Genomic DNA, 23,082 nt, shown 5'->3' with positions numbered 1-23,082 from the left:
AATTGGATGAGTTGGATTATTTATGCTCCTAGGATAGCGTCTAAATGGTCAAATATATTTGATACCCCATAAATATGGAGTATTTGCCAAACTTTCATTCTGGGAAGGCAATGCGCAGAAACATGCGCAGTACATTATAATCAGTCATTCTTTGTTGATGCATGTCTTTGGCGAGACGTCCTTGTTTTCTCAGAAGTTTGCAAAATTCGGGACACTTTTGTTTCCATTCTGGATTTATCAAACCAACAGGACACAGTTATGGAGCGAAGGGATAGAGACAGCGCGCATTCCTCAAACTCGAGTGGAGATGAGACCGGTAGAAAACGAGACAGAAGTCCCAAGGACAACAAAGAAATGATCATACCAGTCGGCATTTTACCGCAGGGAATGCCTGGTCACCACCAACACGGTACTTCGTCGAATTCGGCATCGGGTGGTGAACAGTCCAATGGATCAGAAAATCCAGAACGACGACAAAGTCGGCGGAAAAGACCACGGGTGTGTTTAAATGTCAATGTTTGTACTACATTTGGTTGTACACCTGGTGCCGAGGTCATGAACATTTCATCAAAGGATATCCTGCCTTCATTCGTCTTTTGAATATTTAAAGGATAAATTATGATTTCCCTTATTCATTAATAGATAATTATAGCTGTTATTTTGCTGGTTCATGGTTTTTGGACCATTTCATAACCAACTTGGATATTTAGCTTGTTGCCAAAAAATGCTGAAATTAGGGGGAAAAAATCCTCAAAACCAGTGAACTAAAACAGAAAACCATACTGTTCATTAAATGAACAGACACATTTTTGTTCACTCACACATAAATTGGAAAGCGTAAAATTAAATAAAATCATCCTCTTTAATTTTTAAAAATTTCAGCACATTAAGAAATTCACTTCGAATCAATGCTTCAATTTACTTTGCTGACAGGTTTTAAAAAAATGTTAAAAAAAAAACCTGAAAATTACCCATGTTTCTTTTAATATATAAATTCAAGGTCACATTGATATTGGCTTCAGATTTCCTTGTTAAGTTGGTGCTATTTGTGCTGTGATATTTTTAGTTCGCGCAGTTGCATTTCAGTGTTTTAATTTTTAGATCCTACTAGAATAATAAAACCGTCAACAAAAGGTTCTAATGTTTGATGCAACGTGACAACTTGCATGTTAACTACATTTCTTGATCCTGTCTGGTTAATACAGTTTATTATTTAATATCATATATTGCTTTATATGAAGCAGATGTTTTTTTGAAGTTCTTTGATAGCTGTTGTGAATTGAGTTACATTTCAGGAAAGAAAAATACATTTCCTATTCAGTGATTTCGGCAGGTGCAGAAAATAACAGAAATGCTGGGCACTTTTTGTTACTTACATGCATGTGTGTATTTAATCTCGCTTTAACCCATCAATCAATTTACAATAAACCTTTAGTTTATATCTATCTCTCAAAATGAATTGATAAGATCATGGAACTATAAACCACGTTCCATGATAAGATTTATATAATTAACTAATTAAAATTAATTGAATAGTTTGTTTTGCAATTTCAAGAATATGATGTGATTAATTATAACCTATTTATGGCCTGAACTTTGAGCAAATTTAGAGGGGTGTGTAGTCGTCTACATAGGTTTTATCACATTTGTCTTCAAAAACAAAAAGAAAATGCATTGATTGCTCCATGGATTTATTTTACATCCAAGGTTTCAAAAGCATCATAGCTAATTTGCATATGCACAACATTCATTTTTTGAAATGAATGATAATTCTGTTTACATGTACAAGTGTCGAGCAATTTAGAATTGTAATTTACGAATGACATTGGCATATGACCTTTACCATTGCTTCTCAAGTCAACTTGTATTTTATAATATCTAATGCAATAATTTTAAAGTCATTCTATAGACATGTGTTCCTATATGCTAATTGTCAACAGCTGCTATAGGGATCAACACAGACAGCAAACATGTAGGCAAAAGCAGGCCTTTCATATTTTATTTAATTCCAATGTATGATGTCTTTGTTAACTGTGAATGATAGCTTGACTATTGAAGTGTTTTGTTGTTCATGGGCGGAACCAGTTTACAAAGTGCAAACGTCTTTGAAGTACTAGGCTAGATAGAACTTATAATGGGTGACCACTATCATTTAATTTAGTCTCTTTTGACATGGTTGACTATTAAGCATGGAAATGTCCCCAAAATACTTTCGCGTGTGTCGAATCCCACGCGATGTTTGACGCGACTACGACGCTATGACCTTTGTTTGTTCTGTTTTTCTCGTTCGATTGTATGCGTAAAGCGGGATCTCGCAGTCATAGCCTACTACCAAATAACCATGCATGGTATAAATTTTTATTATAATTATGCACCGACCGGTATGTATCCTGCCAGACATAGATTAGAACTTGTGAAGCAGAGCTACATTTATTCATGCTCACACATGTTTGCATGGCATTTTTCTACCCTACCCAATGGACCACCCAATATAAACTCAGACTGCTAGTATAAATAACTTCCAACAGCCGGCTTGTCCAGGAAATGTTGCTAATTTTGGGCCCCTGTGATGTCATACAGAATGAAACATTTGACCACAAATTAAAGACTACATTTACTTTTATGATGATTACCCATGCAACAATGTCTGAGATACAAGGTATTGGGACAGTACTTCTTATGGTAAATTTTACTATATTATGTATCGCCAGCACTTGTAGTATACTGAAAAAACAGTTACCCCCCACCAAACAAGTATTAGTTTTTCTGAAAACAAAATAAAAAAGAGGAAAGCAATACAGAGATTGTGTTGTTTTATGTCTACTCTATTCTCACTCCTAATATTGGGGGGGGGGGGGGGGTTCCCATTCAATCACAGAATACATTGTCATCCTTCGTTCACAGAATATATTATAAATTTTTTTTTTTTACAACTACTGGTAGCTACACGAAAATTGTAATACAATTCTTGAAAATGAAATAGTACTGAATAAAAGTTGTCTTCTTCATGGTTAACTTTGCATGTTTATGTCAACAGGTGGAGTACAAAGAAATGGATGATAAACTGGCAAATCTCTCAGAAGATGAGTATTTCTCAGAGGAAGAGAAAATATCAAAGCAGCCAACGCCAACACCAGTACCAGAACCACCTAAACCTCCTGAAGAGGAAGAAGTTGAGAGTGAACCAGAAGAACCAATTAGTCAGCTTGGTATAACAGGTAAAATAACTACTCTGTATAACTACTTTTTGATTATGAATATTAAAGCAGTGATATTATGCCACAATTATGATTATAAATTGTCTGACAAAAGGTCAAAATACACAAACACTAAATACAACACCAATACAGGTTATATTTCTGGGAAAAAAAACTGCAAGAGGGAGTACCGTACTGCAATTCAGCGGCGCCACCAATTGGGAGAGATGGGGTTCTCTCTACCAGGGTGTGGAGTTTTTGATAATTCTAAGTTAAAATGGAGCATTCTATGGCTTCTTTGGGACCAAAATTACTATCAGACAGGTCAGAGTTGAAGACTGTGGCCACATGTGATCCCTGAGTCAATGGTCAATGTTATGGTTGCCAGAGAATCTGCTCCCCAGGGGGTAAGAGGGTGCATGGAAACAAGATGGATTGATATGAACAATGTATACAGTGGTGTCCCACAAAAACATGGTGGACTGGAGGAATTGCCGGTCTCCATTTTAAAATTGTACTCTGAGAAGGATCTATTTGTAGTTGCTGTGATTTTTGTAAAAAGATTTAAAACTTAGCTGTAGATGAAGAGTATGTTTCAAACTAGACATTATTTCTTTGATGTTGTAATTTTTTAGAATTCTTATGGTCTAACTTGCTTAAAAAGTTTTTTTTTATCCGTCTATCTTCGAAATATTATTCATCAGTACAAATGTATACTATTTTAACCATTTTCTAAAATAATTTCTCTTTTATATCGTTTACACAGGTTTAGATGGAGCTGCTTTCTCTGCTAGATTGCCAAGTGACAAGATGACATCTCAGGAAGCTGCATGTTTTCCCGACATTGTTCAGAGCCCACCTCAAACACAGAAACTATTCCTTTATATCAGAAACCGTTTGGTAAGCTGTATTTTGGGATATAAATGAACTTCTACATATTCTGATTGTCTTTAGTGTCACACTGTTCAGGTGCTGATACTAAAATTGCTTTGTTTATTGGCTAGGTTAGAGAATAAAAGTGCCTTTCACAATTGATAATGAACAACTTGTTCCTGACAAATTGTTGACAGCATTGCGAATTGTGATTTCTTTATTAAAAGATATCCTTATTCACCGTTCCCTATTTGAATTTACCTGTTTCAGCTGAAATTTGCCTGTCTGTGACAATAGGCAGGTCTTTATTTCCACTATTTCTGTTGTTCATTTTCATGTGTTGTAACAAACATGTTCATGATTCAACAAGTTATGTTGGAACATTTATTTGAGTTCCTTGGTTATACCCTCAACGATAACCTGGAAACTTTGGATTTTTCCCCAGCTGCGAAGATCAGAATAACAATAAGTTTGAAATTCATAGAGGCCATAAAGTCCAATTATTAGAGATGTCAACTAAATTTTTGGTTTCCTCAAAATGGACATTTTTTTGAATTTGGAATTTCTAAAAAGTTGGTGCTCTCAAGTTAAAACCCTGTCCACAATTTCTTGGAAATCAACCAAGCTACCAATTTTGCAATCTACCGATAGTAGTTCCATGGTAATATTTTGTAGTCCCACAGGAAATGTGTGACCAAGCTCATTAATATTCATGAGCTACCAGTACTCCCATTGGGCTGGCTAGATCCCTGCTTGTAGCCATGTAGAAAAGTGTAAATAAAAATAAATGCATGTCACATTGCTCAATTTGTATGTTTTGAAAACTAATTGGTTTATTTAAAAAAAAAACAGTTGGGCTACTAATTTTGCAAAATGGTAGCCCTAGGATGAGATTTGGTTTGCCAAGAGCTACCGGTACTGTTAATTTTGATCTCTGTCTGTCAGTCAAGTGTAGTCTATGAACAATATTTTCCCCATGATTACTCACTGTTGTTTTATGCATTTATTTACAGCTACAACTTTGGTTTGAGAATCCTAAAGTTCAAGTTACATTTGAAAACTCACTACCTCAAATTGAAGCACCATATAACAGTAAGTAAATAAAACTCTTCATTCTAGTGTGATGCCTGTTTTTACACTCGTATTTTACATTCATTAGTGTGTACAATCATCAGATATTGTAAAACCAATTATTTTAACTGGCATTTAACTTTTTCACCACCAGATTTTTGCACCAAAATTATTATGCACTTTTTTCTTATATTCTTCAATATTTCTGGAAATGAACCCTGATTTTTTCGAACCAACAGACAAAATTTGAGTAAATTTTCAGTTTTTAATCAAAAAAAATCTGAAGGGAAGTTCAAACTCTAAACAGGACTATTTTGTGAAATTTTTGATGAAAATATGGAACTGGTAGTGAAAAGGTTACTTTAATCATTTTGATGCTTTGAGCGACTTCACTGGGTTTTGAGTTTCACTAACTTGGCAAGAAAACAATAACTATTTTTGTTCAACATGTTCACATTGATTAAATCTAGTAGAATTTATTTATTAGTGAAAATAGTGAAATTGTATTTTGTATGGAATTCCCAAATCCACTAATAATCTAATCTAGTTATTGTCTCAACAAACTTAAACTACACACCGAATTTCAAGTAATTAAAAATTAGTTTTTATTTGCAAGTATTTTTTTTTTTGAATTGGTCAAAATAAATTATAGTTTTATAAGAAATTAATTCCATCTTAGTAATTAATATACATGTGAATCACAGTTATTGTGACGTACTGCATTTTGATGTTTATGCGTTTGTATTTCAGGTGATGGTCCTTTAGTTATGCGTATTCATGCTTATCTAGAAAGACATGGTTACATTAACTTTGGTGTCTATAAGAGACTGAAACCACTGCCAGGTAATCCTTTCAAATCCTTTCAAATAACTCATGTAATTTTGTCTGTCATTACTGATCAGTCTCCAATCTATTGACTGTTCTATGTCAGGACATTTGTCTCATGCCAGCAAGCATCGTCCGAATCACATGTTTTTTATAATTTCATTGTGCACATACTCTGCCGAGAAGTCGCATATTTTAGCGTGATGAAATGCATAGATCTGAATGGAGGCCCCTCTAAAGCATGCACCCAGTCAGAGTCTGTGTAATATGTGACAAAATGTAGCATTGAGTTGCCAATCGCGAACCATAGTTCAATCGAGTCCATAGTGTTGGGAAAATCCTTTGAAAATAAAAAAATCTTTGAAAAGTCTTTAAATTTCTTCATAGTTATCAATTCACATTAGAAAGGCCCGTTTTCTCCAGGGAACTACCATATCCTCAGAATTTTGATGAGCTTTGGTGATGATGTTGGCCTTAATTAAGGGTCAAAATATCTTGGGGGAAAATGCAAGAAAGTTTGGGAAAATGTCTGGAAAAGTCTTGGAAATCATTTGGCTCTTAGTGCTATGGACCCAGGCAAAGAATCACATGCATTTTTTGGCAGTTTTTCCACAGTTCCCACATGCCAAGATAGTTTTTGGTACATGGCCTACTGTAATACTGAACAAAAACTACAGTTGATTGAACTATTTATGTAGATTATCACTTGATTTGGTTACAATGCATATTTGACACAGACACTGCAGTTTCACGCGATTCCTTCCACGTAAACCTCCGTTTCAAGCATGGGTCAGTCTGTGCAAATTATTGAAATCATTGTTTTAATTTCTAAAGTCTTATTAGTTCACAGTTCTTACCCCAGTGACATACTGTAAATATTAATTTTTCAAATGTGTGATGGTTGATATTGGATTCTAGATTGGTAATGAACATGCTACTAACTTTTGTATCTTTCATATGCAGTTAAAAAAATAGGTAAAGTTTTAATTCTTGGTGCGGGTATATCAGGTCTTGCCGCAGCTAGACAGTTACAAGCTTTTGGGATGGATGTGACAGTGTTAGAAGCACGGGTAGGTTCTCTTCTTTTACAATTGTAACATTCAGTGATATGCCTGGTAGAAGTTTTTACTTTATGTTCAAAAGTGTGCTATGAGTAATCAGTAACATATGATTGATCAACATCAATGGTATATGTGCCAAACTGTTGACTAAAAACTACTGTAATTATTCACTGGGTTTTTTGCTTATTTTGCTGACTGGAAAATGCGTTAAATTAAAATCCAGTGAATATGTAAAATTGAGCTTAGAACACATTATTTAAGTGATAAAATCGTGAATTTAAAACCCACTGAATATGCCTGAAATGCTAAATCAGTGAAAATTAGTCATTTTACAGTGTTTTATATTCAATCACTAAAATAGGTAACTTGATGATGTTCTGTAGTTTGTGTTTATATTGGATAACATTAAATTACTAACCTCGCTTTTCAAAGATTTGCGATTTGGGGAAAAATAATTTTTTTAAATTGTTAGTGTAAACAGTCATATATTCACTTCCTGTAACCAACCATCCTGTTGATTAAATGCAGTTGTTTATTGTGTCTAATGTTGTGTATGCAACACATTTAACAACTGCATTTAATCAATAGGCCATTTACATTGAGTAAACATAGACATTGATACTATAAGTGTTCAGGATATCGATCGTCAATGATTTTTGTGTTGCTGCTAATATCAATTCTGTCAAGCTTATGAGTGTAATAATCTCAAGTATGACACTTTTGTTGTTTATGTTTTATGCTTACACCAATTACCTTAAAAAAAATTATAATTTTTTTCTGTTATCGTTCTAGGACCGCGTTGGTGGCAGAGTGGCTACTTTTCGCAAAGGTACCTATGTTGCTGATCTTGGCGCTATGGTGGTCACAGGTTTAGGTAAGCATTTGCATGTGTTTTTTGAAAACTATTTTTTTTTTTTTTATTTAATTATCCTGCAATTAATACAAATGTAACCACAGAGCAAAATCCAAATGTATTTCTGAGCCTGTTCTTAAATGCGATAAAATATCACTCGTTTCTTAATGATAATAATTACCACTGAATAAACCAACACTACATGTATCTTGAGTTAACATATTATTGTATTCTTAGAATTATGAGTTTTGTTCTGTGTATACATGTATATGCATAGTTTGAAAGTAGTACGTTATACAGTAAATCTGATTGGATTATGTCTTTAAAAATCTATGGGGCTGTTACACTCCATTGCATTTAATGACACCTATTTTGTTGTTTGAATTTGATGTATTTAGGTGGAAATCCCATCACTATTGTTAGCAAGCAAGTCAATATGGAACTACATAAAATTAGACAGAAATGTCCACTGTATGAAAGCAATGGGTGCACGGTAAGTTTCAAAAAAAACTATCTACTATCTTTATACTTATCTCTGCCATTTATATTCTAGCAATCAATCTCAGCAAATTGCCTCACATGGCAAATTTACATAACATCAACTATGATGCAAAGTGTGGGTTTGGTTATACTTTGTCTATAAAGATACTGATTGCAAAGTATATAAGAGTAATTATTTTTGTTATCTTTGTAAAAAAATTGATTTCTGGTTGTGCAGTGGTTGACTTTCTGTTAATGGCAAATCAGGGAAACATGAATGAAAAGCAATTCAATAATTGTACTAGCAAACACGTATTACAACATGAAACACAGGATTAGAAATTCATGACAGCAGACAAACATGCTACCTACCTCATCACTCATACTACATCATGAATGCAGTTTGAAATGACTCAGTTCCTTGATGGTAATATTACAATTTAATCTCAGACATCACAAACAACATATAGTTATGTATTGATACACCTACTTAGTGAATATCATGGAAGCCATCTAATCATCCTTCTTTGTGATAGATGTAGAAAAGCTTGTCTGTTTTAAGTGATCTCCATCTCAATGTAGATAATAGATGAGAGTTCTATGTGACTACTCATGCACTTTATAGTAATGTTTGTCACTGTGAGTGATAAGTTGTATATATTACGTTCAATTAAAGGTATACATCAAGTGATTTCAGTATTTGTTCATGCCTATTGTGTTTTACCTCAAACAAATGCTCATAATCTTGTGATAATAGAAACAATACTGTTGTATTTTGTACAAAATTAATTCACTGTAAATTACATTGCCAGTACATGTAGCTAGGACTGGTTACCTGGTTTTGTCAAAATATTTTTGGTTATTAGAAGTGTTTGGAATGTTAGGCTTTGATACTACGGGTATGTAATATCTTGAGCAGATCTAACACAAATACGCCTAATAGGAATAGGAATATGCCTAATACTAATACCAAGGGTTTCTTAAAAATGTTGAGTAGAAGTCTCTACTGCTGAAAGTATAAGTTGGTACTCCCAGATGTGCTAAATATGTTTGTAAATCACAGTGAACATGCAAATTTTACTATAGACTGTATAGACTGTATACTATAGACCAGTGAATATCACTGCAATATAATATCTGAAAAACCCAGTGAATATTATTCTTCTCTACAGTACATTTTCATGTGTGCTAAAGTCATTTAAAAAAATATAAAATTGTGTACATACTTTCAGAATTCAACTTCTGTTCCTTAATTCCTCATTGAGTTGTACTTTCCCAGACATCTTGCTGGTACTTTTTCCTGTGCCTTCTGTTTTGATTTTCATCTGCTGTATATACATTGCACACTATGATGAATGATCATCAAAGCATTTACACATATTTGCCTGTATACTATCACAAAACAACTTCAACTTGTGAGTCTATATGTCTGTCTGTTTTTGTATATAAATACAATACATGGTCTTGATTTTACAGAGTATTTTCATATCATTTCAGAGTGGTTGTCATTGTCCCAGGAATTATGACTCCTGCTTTATCCCTTGATTAGACCCAGCATTCATGTAATCATCTATCTTGTACATTGCTAAACCCTGTTGCATACAGTTTCAAGTATCTGCATGTGGTCTTTAACTCTCATTGCTCTGCATATGCTCTAAGGTATTTGCTTCAATAGTAGTGCACACAAGTCAGAAATTGTAATTATTATATGCTCGACTACCAAGTATTAAAGTTGTATTGTCTCTTATTTTAATTTGAAGGCCTTTGACAATGTGTCAATTAAAACAAGCACGGCGTTCGCGAGAAATCGCGTTTTCTTTCTTGCGAAAAATGATGCTCACAGCCTAAGTCATTTTTAGTCTTGAGACTATAAATCCCATGATGCAGTGCTGCAAGTCAGCAAGCAAGGTGTTGATATCTCATTTTAACCACAAACGTACCTCTGTCATAAACATAAGAACATGTGCTACTAATAGAGCAAATACTGTATTTATGATTGCTAAATACATTTGAAATTCATGTTTATGTGTTGTATATTTTTTATTTATTTCATATTAATGGATACTCTTTGCTGTTATTCACCTAATGTCTATCTGTAATTTCATGGACCATAACGAAGAGTGGACAAAGTGTTCTAGTACGTATTCAATTTAAACTAACAAATATTTTATTTACTTCTATCCATATTTTTGTTTTTCACCTCGTTATTGTCTTCTTCTTGATTCTTAGAAATTACAATCTTGTTTTCTTTTTAATTGTCTTCTATTTATGGTAAAACTTGTTGTATGTATGAGTTTATTCATATTTTAGAGATAGAGGTATTATTACAATCAGACTTGTAGATAGTGACTACCGAGTGACTTCATTAAAATTGTCTTTATAGACAGGTGGTCTTTATATATTTGTCATATATTTGTGTAGAAAATAAGGAGAAGGTACAGTTGCACTTTTGAATTAATCAAAATCAGTTAAGTTTGATAGGGCGAAATAAAAAATTATTTGATAAAGAGAATGGAAAACTGCACATTCAGAAAACCTCAATACAATCATGTATGAAGTTGTGATATTTATTTCATTAATATATCATCTCTGTGGCAGCTAGATATTTACCATGTAGTCTGGTGTATTGTTTCACTTGACTGGGTTACAGTATGCTATATATAGCCACGAACTGAACAACATGATAAGCAGGGAACAGTCTTCCATTATGCTGTCTATGTTTTTGAATGTGTTCTTCGATCAAGGCTATTTGTGCATTTTTATGTTCTTCCAATGCTACGTATTCCCAGACCCCGATGGTAAGAAGGACAAACTGTCATGTTTGTTACTTATTTGCCTGATCCGTATGCTTATTGGTCAGTCTGTTGTTTACTTGAATGTGACATGACTATTTTCAAGTTTGCCTTAAAGTTAATTAAATACACTGATCTTGCAATTTAATGTTACAAAACCATACAAAAATATGTAAGACAAATACACGTTTGTGAATTTTTGACTGAGTGTTATCGAGGAATAAAAACTTGATGCATTTTGAGAAACTCAATTTAAACCTATGAATTAATTTGTCAAGAGGTGACATATATATTTATAATCTCAAAATTTTGCACAGTGACATGGGATGAAAAAGTTGTATATTATTATTTATATGAAATCTAACATTGTCAAATGATTTCAAACAAATGACATAATTTAGCGAGTCGCTATTATGCATTGCATATACATGTGCAGTAACATGCTAAGTATTGCGAAATTTGAATTTGACTTGAACTGCTTTAAAGGACGGTAGTCGTTGCGTCGCGCTGCGCATATGCATGTGCAAAATTTGTGTTGATAAAGATTTTCCCACAATTCAATTCGCTATTCTAATGGAAATCAGAAGTATGAGGTTTGAACTAGGCGATACTTGCACTAATTATTGCCAATGACTCCTTCGATACCTTCCAATCACCTAAAAGTATTTACCGGTAATTAAAGCTTGGTAACATCTCAGTTTGTACTCAATGATCTGCACTGCAGTCAAAGTCGCCATCTTTGTTTATACGAGACCCATATATTTTTCGCGCAGACTATCACCCTTTGAAAGCCAAAATAATCTTAGGGTATTTTCATCAGATCAGATGTTATTCTTATACTGTTTTGACTTAACCCCTTACAGTCCAGGCTATTGTTTCTTAAGACCAACACTCTATTCAGAACTATAGCATTTTCTGTATTATGTACAGAAAATTTGCTTGTGCATATTCAGTCAAGAATTTTGAAATTGTTTTTGTTTAAATTACTAACTTTGATCACTAATTGTTTGATTGAACATGCCTATTTTGATCACAACCACAATGAATGAAAATTCACAGAATTTAAATTGTGTGTTGTGTTCCCTTCTATGTCTTGTACATTTTTCACCATGTAAAGTCACACGATGGAAAGTGGCATTATTTTTACTTCTATCTTAAACAGACTTTACATAATGTTATGAACGCTGGGATCTCGCGCAAACAATCCTCTCTGAATGTAAGTACACAATTCTGTCCACATTCAGCGCACCATAAAAAAAATAAACCCCTACTGTATCATAAACTGCTTTACTCTTAGAAAAAACAAATCTTTTTTATTCTTGATTGACTCTATGATCTGACTGATCCAAAGACAGATGTTCTTGCTTTCACCAGTAACGCTTGATTCCAGCTTCATGTAACATTATGTAATGCTGCAGCTTAACGCATTCCAAGCTTTGTGGAGGTGGGGGCGTGCTCAACACTATTACTAGTATCTGTTTTAGAATTATACATCCTTCCATAACACAAGTTAATTTTGCATTCAAATACTGCGATAGGTAGATTGGTAGCCAATATTCTGGTCGCCAGTACATGTTATCTTAAACTACTACTCTCTTCTGACGGAATTTGTCATCTAATTCTAGAAAGTCTCAGTAGACCATGCTCTGTAACACAACTTCTGATTAGTTACATGATTTTTGAAGTCTGATTTCATTGGTCAGATGTATTTGGAAGTGGTGTAGACAAGCAAACCTACCCTCCATCAACATCAGATTTCAATGGTTGTTGACATGATTTTATGGCATAAAATTAGAATTCACATTTTTGAAAGCAAGAATCCTTACATGTATTTTGCTGTGCCAATCCTGTTAATTTAATAATAACAACTAATTGCATATTAATGGCCCTCTTTTTTTTCTCTTTTTTTTTACATTGTATGATGGAAGACAGTGCTCTTCCGCTGGTGTACTGAGGAGTAGACTATGTTGAAATAGAAATCACTGATAATCTTTCATCATGGACTGTATACAGTCTTTACTTTCATGTTGTAGTTCAATGAAAGATACCTTGAATAATCCCATCTAAAAACTTGTAATTCATTGCAATTTGTTTCTTTTTCTGTAAATATGTCACCATATATACGACTCAAAATGTGTCTATTGCTCTCATTTTGAAGTAAAAATTGTCCGAATTGTTTCTGATCATCCTAAAAAAAAAAATAATACAGGCTTATTCATACTGCAACTCCTGTGTCAAAGTTTTCTGTAAAAGAGTTAGAGATTATGGTGCATTCCATATGCTTTATTCAGTGCTGGGGTTGTGATTATTATATTGTTTGCATTCTCTGAGCATCAACTGCAATTGCTGAATCAGTCTCTGCCATGAGTGAATTTGAATATTTAAATTTTCATGTTTTAAACATGTATGTATGTATGTGTGTGTGTGTGTGTGTGTGTGTGTGTGTGTGTGTGTGTGTGTGTGTGTGTGTGTGTGTGTGTGTGTGTGTGTGTGTGTGTGTGTGTGTGTGTGTGTGTGTCGAGCACATGAACATCTATAGTGATACTCAAAACAGTAAAAAGATAACCATATTATGACCTAACCAGAAAAAAGCATTTATTTTGTTTTCTTATATTTTTTGTCTTTTGATAGAATTACCGGTACACTGCTAATCATATTCAAACATTACTCACACTGAACGTTCTTCAGAAAGTATGGATATTGCTCGGTTTCAAGAGCGGCTGTTTTTTTTTTTTGTGTTTGGTAATGTTTGCTTTGATGTTGAATTTTGGCTTGATGTAATGTTTTCATATAAAATATATAAATAAATTAAATAACAAAACTGAGTAATATAGCGTACATAAAATGTCGCCTGTGGTAGAGAGTGATTCTGGACACGCAAACAATGGCAGTAATCAGTCAAGGCTTTGAGAATGTGTTGCTTGTATATTCCCTTCATCATGTATAGCAGTTAACTCCCTTTTTAATGCTGCATTCTGCCATAACATAGCTTAGTGCATTCATTCAATGCATATAGAGGCAATTCACTGGTATACAGATATTGCTTAGGTTCTGCGCTTGTTTTATCAGTGATCCATCTTTGCTGCTTGACTTTTTGCTTGAGTGGTTATTCAATCTTCGTATAATAGGGCTGTGTATCAAACGATTGTAATAATATGATGATTTACATAACAATACAAACATTTGCATATCATTGTAATGTTAATAGAATTTTATTATACATGTACATTGATATATTTGCTTATGAAAAAAAAAATACTAATAATTAGGTGGAAGCCAATTTATGGAATTTTCATGGTATGAGTCTTTGTAGTTCAGAAAAACCTGATTTCAAATTTGTTTTTGTTTGTGGAAGTTTGTGTCACCATTTTGTCTTGTTTTTTTCAATTGCAACCTTTGGGATTTCCATTCCTATGGTTGTTCTTGTAATACTGTAGGCACATTTACTAATCGCTGGGTTTTAATTTGCTATTCCTCGTTGATATGTGAAGTCACATATACATAAACTGGATAATCTGTGAAATTAAACACTGTGAATATGACCAAACATCCAAATGCCATGCTTGTAAGATTACCTTGCTGACTTCTCAATCTATATGTAGGTGCCAAAAGAGAAAGACGAGATGGTGGAAAGAGAATTCAACAGACTGTTAGAGGGCACATCGTATCTGTCACATCAAATGGATTTTAATTATATGCACACCAAACCAGTATCATTGGGTCAAGCCTTAGAAATTGTAATCAAGTAAGTTCAACAGACCTTCAACAGTATCAGTCTGTTTAGCTTTTGAGGGGATGGTCTTGTACCATTTCGAGCAGATCAGATCAGAACAGAGGGACAACAGTTAGGGTGTTCTATCTGACCTGGTTTTTAAAATTAATTGATAGAAAATGTTGTAGCATCAGTAGCCTTTTTTCACACATAGCTGCAATCACTTGATTTCTGATTCCTTCATCAAATAGTTATCAATAAAACACGTTAAATATTACATAGAATTTACTCTGGCGCTAAAACTGTTTTTGCAATGCATACAATTTTTCACCCAGTTATGTCACACAAAAATAAGTCTTCAATTCACTAGTGAACTTTTCCAAAAGCCTCAAAGTTGGATTGGCAACGCATACTTGAATAGTTGTGCACTGAAACTCATGGTGTTTAACCTTTTCCCCACCAGACTTCCTCGCCCAAGTTTTTTTGCACTTTTTTCTTGTATTCTTCAATATTTCTGAAAATGAACCCTAATTTTGGAGCCAACAGACAAAAATTGAGTCAATTTTCAGTTTACCTAAAAATTTGGGCTATTTTTGTCCTAGTCTTCTGAAAGAAAGTGCAGACTATAAGTGGGACTATTTTGTGAAATTGTGATAAAGAGAGGGAACTAGTGGTGAAAAGCTTAATCACAAAATCAAATGTAATTTTCATTGTAGTATAATCACTTAATGTCACTCTAATTTTCTTAGGATTTCAGAATTCTCTCATTCTCAGGATTCTATCAGATAAGATTTCTGATAAACTTCACAAAATCCATAGCCCTTATAATTCTTACAGGGGTCAGTTTGTGGGGATTAGTGAGTGAAAGAAGCACTCTCAGGTGATGCTTTTATCAACAAATACATGTATTTTATTGCAGACTTCAGGAAAAGCAGGTGAAGGAACTGAAGTGTAAACACGTCAGGTCAATCCTAGAAATTCAAGATCAAATCAAAAGCAATATGAACAAAGTAAGTCGACTTGTACTGATTTTAATAGCGTTCTAATCAAGTTAAAGGGGAACCTTCCAAGCCCAGGGATTGCACCAAAGAATCATGGGACACTATTGTCTATGTTGTTTACAATGTTAATCTATCTTTTGTTATCCATTGTAATTTGAATCTAGAGAGTAAATTTGTTGTGAGATTAGGCTTAACTGGAAGTGCCCCTTTGAAAATAAAATGCGTTTGGGTTATTCGTTGTGTTCACGTTACACGAAGTACGGGCTAAGATTTAAGCTGATTTAGGCTTATCAAGCCTATTTGCATTTCGGCTAGACCCAATTGCGTCCACGCACAGGGAGGGCCAGTCGTTAGCACGGGCTAAGGGGTGCCATTAGTCGGTGACCTTTGGTAAGCCGCTATTTACGAACGAAAAATGGATGACATGCGCGAGGTTCTATTTCTGCTGCTGGCATGTTTCGTTCCCGGGTTTCGTTCTAATTTTGAAGCGACGTGCACAGGAACACGAGAGGAGACGGACCCAACTTATTTGGATGCACATAAACAGTATACAACGGGCGTAACAGAATACAGAGTTTTATTAATGCACGTCATAGACAGCGAACCAAATTTATTTTGTCTACGATTGGAGCTGCTGCATGCTGTACGCTCTACTACAAAGACCCGATTAGTGTGGAAGCGAGCGCGGAGTAATGACTGGTGGAATAGTGTCGTTATACGAACATGGGACAATTTTTACACCCAAAGGTCGCCGCAGAGGGCGCTTAGCCCTGGGCTAAGCGTTCGCGCATACTTCGTTAGCCTGTGCTAAGGTCTAAACCGCGTCTTAAATTCGGGTCAGATTTAACCCGTACTTAGCATTCCTTAGCCCGTGCTAAGCGTTCACGCACGTTTTCTTAGCACGGGCTAAGGAATTTGATCTCTTAGCCCGTGCTAAGGAGCTGTGCGTGAACGCAACTATTGTCAACAAATTTAAAAAAAAAAATTGCAAGGTCAAATTGTCATTGTTTTTTTATATTTGTTTTTTGCATTGGTTTGATAATGACTGTATTATTTATTTTGTACTGATGTGTTTATTTTTTTTTCCAGATGGGTAATTTGAAGGATAAGATTGTGATGTTGCATAAACAGTACAAGGAAGCCTGTGAGGTAAAACCACCCAGAGATATCACAGCAGAGTTCGTAGTCAGAAGTAAAAGCCATGATTTACAGCAGGCTTGCAAAGTAAGTATAGTATGGAGTTGAATCTGAAAATGGTTTCGTAAAATTAGTTAAACTGCTCGACAAACATTGTAATATAACATCCAAGCATGCAATAATCAAACAAGTGCATTATGTTATGTGTAAAATATTTTGTTTATTTGTTGATTCTTATCGCTGTAAAATTCTTTATTTTAACTGGAATTAGTTTTCGCTGAAAAGACTTTTTGTATGGAATTTATTTTCACTGATTTCTGACAAGTTGAATGTAAAATGTGGGGAAAAAAGGTATATTCGCTGGATTTTATTTTCACTGAATCATTCCTTCACTGAAAATTAATTTCAAGCGAAATAATTAATACCATAGGATAACATTTTTACATTTAAACCAATTTTATCTGGCTTTTATGCCATTTGACTTTCAAGCTGATATAATGTGTCTGAGTGAATGAGTGTCATTTGTTATATACTGTGATACATGTGTTACTTTAGGCTTGAATGCTGCCTTTTGTCTGGTAGCAGCACAGCTTGATTAAAGTTATTGATGTTACAATGTGTATCCGGGATTGCACTGGATTCAGAATATGTCAGAAAAAGCTCAATCTGTAAGATTTGTTCAAAATGAATATAAAAAATTAAAAAAAAAAATACAGAAAAAAATCAGTTTCCAATTGGTGAAAAAAAAAATGATGTGAAGAGTGGACAATCATTTGTGATTCCGAAGTGGTATTGAGACTTTGAGATATAAACTGACTCTCGACTGGCAGTAAAATGATAGCAAAATATCAATCAGTTCACCAGTGACATGTTACAAGCACTACAGTTACTACTATTATTTAGTTCAAGAAATTCAAGTTAAATATTTTTTTAAGTCGTAATATACAGCCTTAGGAAAAGGTTGCGCAGATGTACTGTGCAATTCAGTGCAGTCATTGCGCAGCTTGGTGAGCTAGTCAGTAAGGTCAGTATGCAAATTTGTAGGGTCACTATGCAAATTGGTGAGGTCACTGATTGGCTTGGTGAAGTCACTGTGCAACTTTGTGAGGTTTTTGAGCTAATTGGTAAGGTCAAGTATGTTGTGTTGTGTGCAAATAAAGGCTCAGAACAAATGCTGTTATCTAGTTAATTCATCAACATCTGAGTCTTTGTGTTGTTGATAACATGTGAAGTAAAATCTGTTATAATGTCAATATCGTAGGGGGCAGACAACTTACTGGAACACTAATTAATCGGTTCTTGAGTGACTAATATTTTCTACTTCTTTTTTTTTAAATTAAGGATTTTGAGAAATTTAGAGAAAAGCAGAAAGAACTTGAAGAGAAAATTCTAGAAATGGAAGCCAATCCTCCAAGGTAAAAAATATTTCATTTAATAATTAAATATTTTGTGGTTGGTTACTACGTTAATATGATTTACGTTGAGTAGAACTCACAAACACTGTGGTCATGGTGTTATCGAATGTTGTTGACTGACTGTTTGTGTGAACTAATGGCGCTATATTTAACACATTAAATAACCCAAGATATTAGTTTTCTGTCAAATTACTAATAAACCTTCAGAAACCTAAACAGTACAGTTTCCTGCCATGATCAATATTCATATGTCATTCTTCAGTATTCTTCCCAAAGCAATTTCAGTTTTCCATGCTAAACTTTTTTGAAACAACATAATTAATGAATAAATCAAAACACAAATTAAAAAACAATGGTCGCCGTGCTGCGATCTGTTCGATATAGGACTTATAGTAACATACACAACGCATGTAAAATGCTTTGTTTACATGAAATTCGAACATGCGCTATGCGACTACCATCGGCCAATTTATGCACCACCTAAAAAAGCTTTTCCTTATTTTTTCACTTATTTCCCCACTGTTGACAATTGACCTGCAAAATTTGTGCACTGCCTTCTAACACCTGTTTTATATATGTACGAGCATTTTGAGCTCAGAGTATAGTAATTTGATTTGCCATCATATAGCTATGTTAACCGTTTGAGCACCATTGTCAATATTTGGCACCATGCTACAAAATGCTTTTGTACAGTCTACTTCTTCCCACATTGAATGTTTTTTTAAAAATTGGCAAACCTTTTGATTAAAAACTAAAAGCAATATCTTTAACCATTTGTATGGTCCTAAATGATATGAAATTTAGTAACAAATTTACAAAATGTAAAAATATTTGCACTGAATTTCAGTCCGAAAAAATATCTAGTGCTCAAAAAGATGGTAATTACTTTTTCTCTTTACTTTACAGTGATGTGTATCTCTCTTCACGCGACAGACAAATCTTAGATTGGCATTTTGCAAACCTAGAATTTGCCAATGCCACTCCTCTTTCCACATTATCACTGAAACACTGGGACCAGGATGATGATTTTGAGTTCTCAGGCCACCATTTGACAGTCAGGAATGGATATTCATGTGTTCCTGTGGCACTTTCAGAAAATCTGGACATCAAACTGAATACTGCTGTGAGGCAGGTCAGGTATAGTCATACAGGTATGTCATTTACTTGTTTTTTTGGTAGTTAGTGGAATATTTTTAATTGTGTAGAATATTTTTAAAAAATCATGTGGACAGTATTGTATATACGATTAAAATTTGATTCAGTAAACAAGAAATGGGGCCTTGAGTTGAAATGATACAGATATCAGACCAGATTATGCCAAACTCATAAATATTGATGAGATTGTTTCATTCTTATAGCTGATAACAGATTACTTTCAGCTAATTATAAGTATCTGGAGATTGCCAGTGACCATATTGAAATGGCAGTAAAAATGTGTTGCACTATGAACATAGCTTTACTTGCCACATGGTACCATCTGATCATTTGATTTATTGTACATCTTCTTTCAGGTGTAGAGGTAGTGACAACCAACGCAAAGGGACAGGGAGGTAATTACACATACAAAGCTGATGCAGTCCTGGTCACGTTACCATTAGGTGTGTTAAAACAATCGCCACCAGCCGTTACATTTGTGCCACCCCTACCAGACTGGAAAATGGCTGCTGTGCAGAGATTAGGATTTGGCAATCTTAATAAGGTAAGATTTTCTATCTTTGTGCACACATTTACTTTGCCTATTAATGTGAGGTGTTCATATATACCCAAGGCAATAGAGTATTACTTTATAGCATTACAATTTGAGGTATAAAAATAATTTATTTTAATTTTAGGTTGTCCTGTGCTTTGAGAGAATCTTTTGGGACTCCAGTGTCAACTTGTTCGGTCACGTTGGTAGCACAACCGCCAGTCGAGGAGAATTGTTTTTATTCTGGAACCTGTACCGGGCACCGGTACTCATAGCTTTGGTGGCTGGTGAAGCAGCCCAGATTATGGAGAATGTGAGCGATGATGTGATCGTTGGAAGAACCTTAGCAGTTCTGAAGGGGATCTTTGGCAACAGCGCTGTACCTGTGGTAAGTTGTGATGCTTTATTAATAATGTGAAAGTATGCCACCAGTTCAGCTTACAGTCTGATTTTTGCAAGTAACAGTAACCAGTTTAGCACTGTATACTTATTATGAAAATATTCCAATTTCTTCACAAACCTTCTTTTAGTTGATAATATACTCAAATACTTCTTTTTACTTCATAGCCAAGAGAAACAGTTGTAACTCGGTGGCGTGCTGACCCATGGTCACGTGGTTCTTACTCGTACGTTGCAGCAGGGTCCTCTGGTAACGACTACGATATGTTAGCGACACCCGTAACACCAGCACCAGTTATACCTGGCGCACTACCTCAAGCAAACAACTTACCCAGGGTATTCTTTGCTGGCGAACACACTATCAGGAATTACCCAGCTACTGTCCATGGAGCCCTTCTCAGCGGACTCCGAGAAGCTGGACGTATCGCTGATCAGTTTCTAGGCCAGCCATATGGCGTTCCAAGACAGACTCCACCAGTTGCTCACCAGTGAAATGTACCTCATTACATCAATATTTTAGCTTTGCAAAGACTGTATATTTATGTGCAAAGCCGATTAGACTAACTCATGGTTATACAGTAGATATATATTCATAGGCACTGGAAAATCTGTGACTGGGTTAAGAGATTAATTCACTTCACTTTTTGTACTCACTTTAGGACTCTTGTACTTTGTTTGTTTGCAAGCTCTGACATGAGATTTTGGAATATAATACCGATCTTATAATATGAAAAACATGTTTGGTCAAACTGCCAAGTCTGTCCAATGTAAACCAAGCCTTAAGTACTCATGTACACACCCACCAAAGACTACCACAAAGTTAACTATTTTAGGGGTGAGCCTTACAGTGGTTCTGAAAATTATTCAAACAGTCAGTTAGCAAGATGGCTTGTTATGTTGTTTCGTTCTAAACTTGACATCTTTGTTTGACTGATGGCATGATGTGTGGAATGATCAACATGAAATATATGTATTCAATAACTTTGTTTTATATTGGTATCATAACTGAATGACTAAACCATGCACATGTCAATGAAATGGTGTTGTTAAGTCTAGTTTGGACAAAAACTCATAAACCATTTCACTACTGTTCTCAGAACCGCTATAAATCATACAGTACTAGCAAAGGCCACAACGTCTGAACTCACCATCCTGCCTTGTCATCTGGTTGTCCCCCATTCTCCATAATGGTTTAACCCACCTTGACTAGTATTATACTAAATTATGCTTGGTTATACTAAAGTCTTCTTATGAAAAAAAAAAGGGGGGGGTCAGTATTTGAATATCATTCCAGAAATGTTAAGTAGTGTTAGGTTATTTAAGTATTTTTGATTTTATAGCCATGTTTTTGTGGATGTTAAGTTATTTTCAAAAAAATTGTTATGTGTACTTTGTTATAAATTATTAATAAGCTTAAACTGGATGGCACTATTTGTATTCTTTACCTCCTGTCCATTTGTTTTCAATTTTATTTTACCTCAAACTCGAATTAGTTCTGCCTTTGCTTTCACTTCATTGTCAACTGTTTATGTGATGTTGAAATTCTGTTATATTGAATCAGTCCATCTGTTTTTAGTTCCCCCATTGACACTTCTGCTTTTATTGTCATCGTCTTCTTCACAGCTGCTGGATGTTTTAATTTCTTTGTTATATTTGTTGGGATAAGCAGTTTAGAAGAATTTCTGATGAAAAAAAGTTCATGGCAACTTTCGTATAATCAAATTGCAGACAAGGACTGGAAACACCACTTAAATATTCAGCCAGTATTCCTATCATCCCACTGAACTAGCTGAGAAAGGACAATTCCTGTGGTTATCATGATATTCAGTTGAACAGAATAAAAAAAAAATATGGGTATTGAGCAACTTGAATCAAGCCTGTTTTTGGAGAGTACTGATTTGAATATTCACTGCCACTGGTTTCTCACTTGTTCTAACAAAATATACCCAACTGTACACAAGATATAATACATGTACATGCCGTGAAAGTTGCTATAACTTATCAGTTCTGCTTTTATATCATCAACTTTCTACAGAAGACTTGTTTGGAGTTCAGACAAATGCATGTCACTCTAAACACTCTGACAACTGTTAGCTATTAATGTAAACTAATGATATCCCCCCTATCTCCTTGTGATCAATCGGTGCATGTTGATCAATAAAAAAAAAACGGATGTATTATATTTCTTTAAAAAAAGTGAAACACTTGCAAACTCTAAACATTCTTTATACTTGGGAATTTAGAAATATGCATGACTATTATTTCTTTTTATGAACGAAATTGGTGTATGTGTTTATGCACTTGAAATAAATATGTTTTATATATATATATAACTGATAGTGTTTTGAGTACCAGGTATTATTGGTTTTGAACCAGTGTTATAACCATATTGAATGTTAAATCTACTGATATCAAAGTACCGTTGTTACATTCTCTTTGTATGGCAGTGGCCTGGAACACATTTATGGTTGCTTCATTGGGTGAAGCCATGTGTGGTGAGTCAGCTGTGTTGAGCCATATCAATATGTTTCTTGATGTCTTGCAAGTGAATTTTCTGTGGACAGATAAAATAGCCCAGT

General features: G+C 34.5%; 1 protein-coding gene across 2 annotated transcripts; it reads left to right on the top strand.

Moving 5' to 3' along the window:
• Nucleotides 1-132: 132 nt before the first annotated feature.
• Nucleotides 133-22,836, top strand: LOC100373836 (lysine-specific histone demethylase 1A-like). 2 transcript variants are annotated; one of them, XM_078005501.2, is made up of 18 exons: nucleotides 133-498; nucleotides 3,038-3,218; nucleotides 3,964-4,097; nucleotides 5,084-5,162; nucleotides 5,892-5,984; nucleotides 6,930-7,036; nucleotides 7,820-7,901; nucleotides 8,279-8,373; nucleotides 10,480-10,497; nucleotides 12,315-12,368; nucleotides 14,755-14,897; nucleotides 15,784-15,874; nucleotides 16,955-17,089; nucleotides 18,344-18,417; nucleotides 19,324-19,568; nucleotides 19,929-20,116; nucleotides 20,250-20,492; nucleotides 20,672-22,836. In XM_078005501.2, exons 1-18 carry the CDS (start codon nucleotides 259-261, stop codon nucleotides 20,993-20,995), a joined length of 2,526 nt encoding a protein of 841 aa, XP_077861627.1. In that variant the 5' UTR covers nucleotides 133-258; the 3' UTR covers nucleotides 20,996-22,836. The 2 variants fall into 2 exon arrangements, with proteins under 2 accessions (XP_077861627.1, XP_085361011.1); XM_085504885.1 differs by lacking the exon at nucleotides 12,315-12,368.
• The last annotated feature ends 246 nt before the right edge of the window (nucleotides 22,837-23,082 follow it).

Source organism: Saccoglossus kowalevskii, chromosome 11, assembly GCF_978046115.1.
Source record: "Saccoglossus kowalevskii chromosome 11, keSacKowa6.1, whole genome shotgun sequence".
NCBI classification, from domain to species: Eukaryota; Metazoa; Hemichordata; class Enteropneusta; family Harrimaniidae; genus Saccoglossus; species Saccoglossus kowalevskii.
The sequence above is the reverse complement of the archived record's forward strand: the minus strand, read 5'-3'. Positions and strand labels throughout refer to the sequence as shown.